The 6,000-nt window shown below is 52.9% G+C and overlaps 1 protein-coding gene across 5 annotated transcripts in view; it reads left to right on the top strand.

Moving 5' to 3' along the window:
* Window positions 1-226: 226 nt before the first annotated feature.
* The window catches only part of LOC112984127 (D-aspartate oxidase-like), a 12,999-nt gene continuing 7,225 nt past the window's right edge, over window positions 227-6,000 (top strand). The window contains exons 1-4 of one of the 5 annotated variants that reach the window (XM_064510578.1): window positions 229-379; window positions 1,667-1,763; window positions 2,728-2,849; window positions 5,240-5,443. In XM_064510578.1, coding sequence (XP_064366648.1) covers window positions 5,272-5,443 — 172 coding nt within the window. In that variant the 5' untranslated portion in view covers window positions 229-379; window positions 1,667-1,763; window positions 2,728-2,849; window positions 5,240-5,271. Of the gene's footprint in view, window positions 380-1,666; window positions 1,764-2,052; window positions 2,385-2,727; window positions 2,850-5,239; window positions 5,444-6,000 lie in introns of those variants that run through there. The other 4 variants (XM_064510580.1, XM_064510577.1, XM_064510581.1 and 1 more) reach the window with 4 other exon arrangements.

Raw genomic sequence — 6,000 nt, 5'->3', positions numbered from 1 at the left:
ATTAAGAACACAATTGCTTGTGAGCGAGGTAAAAAGAAAATGAACTCTATGTGGGACAACTGCGTGTTTCCCTTCAAACGCAGGGAGAAAATCACCAAAAAAACCAATCAGCGGTGGGCGAAGCAGGGCAGAGCTGTGGCCGCGCTAACACGCCGGCTGCCTGGCTCTCCCGGGAGACGTGCCAGCCGCGGCGGCCTTTGCCCGGGCACAAGCAGTTCCTTCATTAGCGGCAGGGAGCGAAGGCGGGTGGCCGGGGAGCAGCCCCCGCCAAGGGGTTGGAGCCGGGCAGCCCCGCGCTCCTCCCCGTCCCACTCGGCCGCCCTGCGCTTCCCAGGACGGCAACACTTCCAGACACGACCTGGCGTCTTTCCGTCACCAGGTATTTCCCTTCTCTCCCCCCACTTTGTTTCCGCTTTTAGTATCTCATTCCAGCTCCCTTCCGCCAGTGGGAAATGGGAGCACGAGGGACGTCCTCTCACTCTGCGCGGGGGGCGAGGTGCTTGCGGGGGCCGTGCAGGGGTCGGCACTGTGCTAGGACCTTTCGGCAGGATGCAAAACAGCTCCTTAAGCCCATGTAGGGAGGGGTTTAGACCGTGCACAGCAGCCAGCCGCACAGCAAAAGCTCCTCACGGCTGGTTACAGCATGAGCTTTCGGTTGCAGCGTTTGGTGCAGGGTGTGAAACCCCTGCCATCTGGGAGCAAGCTCAGAGGTGCGATAAACCTTAGCTTCCTCTGCGCTTTTTGCTCCCAGCCGAACAGAGAGGGACAGTGCATACCAGCCCCCGCGCTGTGGGGAACGGGGAGGGCAAAGCTTTCCTTTCCCAGGGAGACGCAAGAGCACCGTTTGGCTCCGGGGTGCTACGGCGGAGGTTATTGCTGCTGATAAGCAACAGTGTGGTACAACCTACCTTGCTTGCTTTAATAGGTATTTCCCAAGCAAGCAGCTAGGACTAGCTATCTCCAAGCACATGAGGAGGAGAGGCTGAGGAGCTGGAGGCCTCCCTGGTAGCCTAGGGCTCTCCTGTGCAAGTGGCTCAGATGTACGTGGCGGCGGTGCTGGGAGCGCGTGTGCACCTGCCAGGAAGGCTGAGGAGGGTCCCGGACAGCTTCCCGCAGGCGTAGAGCCTGCAGCACCCCTCGCTCGGGGAAGAGGGTATCTTTGCCTTCTTGCCGTGGCGAAGAGGCGTCAGCACGGCAAAGCCCTCCTCAGCTCCCCGGGTCAGGCAACGGGGAGCAAAGCTGAGGGGGGCTTGTAAAATGCAGAGGTAAAGACACCTATGAGTGATCTGCCAAAGAAAGAAACTGAGGGAGCGCTTCCCTGCAGACAAGGAGGGTGCTGGTCAGCTGAGAGAGAGTTTAAAAAATCACAGGATTTCAAATGTAACAAATTTGGGGGTTCTTCAGTCGCTCCCTTTTTATCCATCTTCTGATCAGCAGTTGAGCTGTGCTTTTCGAACTGCTTGTTTGCGTGTGTCAGCATGCTTTGCCTAGGACCTGAGCTGGGCTGTAACACACGACAGCAGAGGCCGGTCTGCTGGGGAGACACCCACATGGAGAAGCACCATGAAGAGAAAAGGGCATGGCGAGGGGCCGTGCCTGTAAAGCAAAGATATCAACGCAAAAGCTTTAGTTCAGCTCTTCTGGCTGAGGGACGCCTGTTTCCCAGGGTCTGTCTCAGCCGCGGATACCTCTGAAGAGGCAGCCCGACGAGACAGCTGGCCAAAGGGCTGCAACTTAAGTGCGTGTGTGTGCTGGGGACCTGGGTAGGTATCCGTGTTAATCATTTTATCCACCACTAGAATGATGCTAACGCTGGCGGCGAATGGTGCTCAGTGACAATATGTGAGATAAGAAAGAAAAAAGAAGGGATCTAGTTTGAAAAGGTGCAGTTTAGGCCCCCGTTGTCACGCACGGCTGAGCTTGTCTCATCACCTGCCAGAGCTGGAAGACTGAGCCACGTTACAACGTATCACGGTATTTTTATGAAGAGTTCATTCTGGCCTCAGAGGGGCAGGAGAGTGGCAGGGGATGTGAAGCCCGTGGCAGGGAGCTGGTAGCCTCTTTGCTGGGGAATTGCCTGTGCCTGTGGCTCCTCCTGCCTCTTCCTGGTTTCGGTCCCAGTCTTCTGGCACCAAGAATGGGCAAAGAACTAAATGGTACCTGCTCGTCCCCCCTCCTCCCCAAACCCTGGTTATTGCAACTGGTTTTGCTTTTTAATGCCAATTTTTGCAAAGCCCTCAGCACAAGCCAGTCTGAGGGGGTGAGAAGTGCTGACTAGGACTGCGCAGCGTGCCACATGGGATAAAAATAGCTTGTCCTCACGTGCCTCCTCGGGGAGGTTCACAGCCCTGCCCCAGCCGGTGCTGCCAGCCGCACAAGTGCAGGTAACGCTTGCTCTCATTGCCGTGTTGTCAGCTTTGTAAAACACATACCGTGCTTGATATAAGCTGGCTAGCCTTTAGCCTCTGTTTTGCACCAGTTTTGGCATATTACCAGATTAATGTTTGATTTGCTCCTGTGCAGCAGCAGTAAGTGCTAGGAAAAACAGCTTGTTAGCTTTCAGTTGTGAGCTTTGGGTGGCTGCGGCTGTCTCCTGAGGGAGGTCAGTCAGGAAATGCGATCTCCGTCATGGGCAAGGGCTTCAGCGAGTGTCAGACGAGAGAGGTGGGAGGCAACTGAGCCCAGGTCTTTAGCAAATGAATAATATGTCCATCACGTATATCCCAGGGGTGGCTGACGAAGCAGGACTCTGTTCATCCCCGGACTGCTCCGAGGCTGCGACAGCACTTGGTGGGCATGCAGAGAGCGACATACGATTTCCACTACAGCTGCCAGTGGTGAACTAAAAGGTTCGTTAATTGAAACACTGTGAGACACTTTTTTCAGAACCTATTGTTTTAGCCAAAGCAATTTCTGAATTAAAACTTCCCTCATTTTTAGTTACTTTTTTTCTTGTTCTGCTTCTAAATAAAAATACTAGTGCAAAATATTCTGGAGAATATGGTAGAGAAGTGTAAATGATTCATGCCCTGCCAAATGGGAATGACTCTGACATTCGGTAGAAATTCATTTTTCAGTTGGTTCAAGCAGCTCTGGGGTAGTGGTCGAACTGAGAGAGGAAGCTGACATTTGAATCAGTATTTTTCCAGGTTGGGTTTCTGGGTGGCAGCGATGCAGGTCTGAGGTTCTGGTGCAGGGTTCATCCTTACCCCGTGCAGTGTCCTTTTTTGCTGCTGTGTAGGCACTTTCGTAGCTGGCTTGCAGAAGAAGATATAATAAATAAGAGGAAGACTCTTAAGCACTGTCCTGAGAGGGAGAACAGGGACTGTAACAAAGCTCAGCTGCAGTGCAATGACGGGCAACGGTGCCTTGTCCTCTCTCTCTTCCTACATAGTAGGAACATCATGTTACCGAGCTCTGATAAATCCATATGGGGTAGTGAGAAGCTGTGTGAAATGTCATGACCAAGAGTTTCATAAATAAACCAGACCTATCCTCATCCCGCACGGTTTGTGCTGCCTGAACTTGCACCAAAGATGCCAAAAGCCACAGGGAGATGGGAAATCAGCTCTCCCTTATAACTTCAGGCACTGTTTTCCAGAAAAGGTCCCCAGAAGCAACCAGCGTGGCTGGATTTCTGCAGTCAAGGGTATGAGTGAGTCCCGCAGGGAGCACAGAACAGCTGTAGGGGAGCAAGACCATAGGGTCTGTCTCACCCAGCAGCCTGTCCAAAAGTGAGAATTGCTAGATATTCCAGGAAAATGTGAGAGCCAGAGGTGAAGGAAGCTTTCCCCCTGCATAGGCTCTCAGCTTTTGGCAGTTATCCCCGAAGGAGTGCCTGAGCCAGCAAGTGCACCTAGACGCTCATATTTTGAAGGCACAGAAGGATTTGTCACCTATGGGTTGTCCAGTCCCTTTTGGACCCATTTAAATCCTGCCTTCAGGAAGTTCTCAGGGGGCATCGTGTTGCATGGTTTCGTTCTGCTTCAAGCCTTTGCCCATGTTAAACCTGTGGGCTGGCTGCGGCCACCTGTGTGTGCTGGCCTCTCGTGGGGGGGGTTGCACCAGGTAATTAATTATTGACTAGGAACTGGACACCGCTCACTGGGGCAGGTGCAAAGCTCAGAGACTTGGCCCAGACAAGCAAAAAAAAAGAAACCCTTCTCCTCCTGGAGTAATAATTAAAAGTTAATGGTGCTGAGAGCTGCTCCAGGCCACAAAGCAGGCTGTAATGCAAGGTGGAGAGGGGCAAATATATATACTCAGCATGTTCCTGGGCAGTGACCCTGGCTGGCTCCCAGCCGTGACCGCCGCAAGCTTCCAGGCAAGCACAGCAGCCTCAGGCACCTGCGAGCCCCTCCGCCAGCTGGTACGGGGCTGAGGAAGGATGGATTGGAGGCCTCAGCTCAGCAGGGCCACAAAATCCCCTGGGGTGCAGGTGGCTTCTCTTGCTTTGCTTTTCCCCAGCCAAGGGATCAGGGCCCAGACAACTTTTGGATGTGGGAGTAGAAACAGCCAGGCTGTACCTTAGGAAATTCATTGCATTTAATGGTAAAAACCCCTATTTCCTAGACCAGAGCGCAGCAGGTGATCAGTCTCCAGGTTCAAAACAGAGAGCAATGCGCAGCAGGGGAATTAAGATGCATGCTAAGAAAAACGATGTTTTCCACAATGTGGTGGACCTGCTGCTTTGGGGAACCAATTCGTCTCCTTGGAATTTGCTTCCGCTGCCTGGGCCGTGGCTGACCTCGTTACTTGAGATATGATGTTCCAACAACCTTTTTTCTCTTGGTGGCAAAAGGCCAGTTTTCCCAGAGCTCCAAATGGCACATTTGCCCCGGACACTACAGAAAACTTGATGGGTGCCTCCGTCCCTTGAGCTTTTAATGAAAAAATCTAGCGCCATATTACTCTAGCTTGAACATGGGTGCTATACATATACATCTCCCTACTGCCTTTTGCTCCCCATGCTAAGGACAGGGGTAGTGGCTGCTGAATTTGCAGTAACTTTTTAAAATCAGTCATGTTTTTTTTTATCCTCAGCTCAGTCTCAGTTCTCTGTGTGCAGGATTTAGCCCTGCTGCCTGGGCAGGTTTACAAAATCTGCATCTTTTGTGGGTATTTCAGAGCCAGTGCACCCCACGCGACTGCTCGCTGGATCCAACCCTGCGGCATCCTTCAGCTGCTTTTGTAGCCCGATATTGCTACCACGGGATATGCTATTTCTAACCGCTTGCAGGCGCCGCTCAGCTGCGACTCCCCTCTCCGGCGATGGCAGCACCGAAGGTGGCCGTGGTTGGCGCGGGAGTCATCGGGCTGTCCACGGCGCTGTGCATCGCGGAGGCCTTCCCCGCCTGCTCCCTCGCTGTCATTGCAGACCGGTTCACCCCCAACACGACGAGCGACGTGGCGGCGGGGATGCTCATCCCTCACACCATCCCAGGTACGTGCGAAAAACAAAAACACCCCTCCCCCCCAAAAAAAACCAGCAGTCTGGCAGTCATTGCTCTGGTTTTCGCCACCCCGGCTATCTCTATAGCACCAAGGAAAACAGGACTGAAGAGGGGCTGAGCCCTGTTCTGCAGGTGCCCAGGGTGTTTGTCCATCCACTGCCCCAGGGGCTGTGAGGTCCCCAAAATGGCTCTGTTTATGCATCTGTTTATGTAATCACACATATAAATATGCACTGCTCTGTACTTCCAGCACGACAGTGAACCTCCCCTGCGCTTGAGAGAGTTGAGTGGCCCCCTAAACTGTGGCTTTTACTTGGTGGCCCATATTGGGGCAGATCGGCTATATCCTGTCTCAAAGGGAATTTAGGAGAGGCTGTGACTCTTCCCTTGCAGGAGGACAGCCACCACAAGACTAAAAGGCCCCCCCCTCAAGATTAAACCCATCTGCACAGCATGCAAATATTTATTATTAAATATACAATAGGTTATACATAGTTATAAGCAGAGCTCTGCATTTAGTGGTAGAGGATCTTGCCCACGTGGAGAG

Source organism: Dromaius novaehollandiae, chromosome 4, assembly GCF_036370855.1.
Source record: "Dromaius novaehollandiae isolate bDroNov1 chromosome 4, bDroNov1.hap1, whole genome shotgun sequence".
NCBI classification, from domain to species: Eukaryota; Metazoa; Chordata; class Aves; order Casuariiformes; family Dromaiidae; genus Dromaius; species Dromaius novaehollandiae.
The sequence above is the reverse complement of the archived record's forward strand: the minus strand, read 5'-3'. Positions and strand labels throughout refer to the sequence as shown.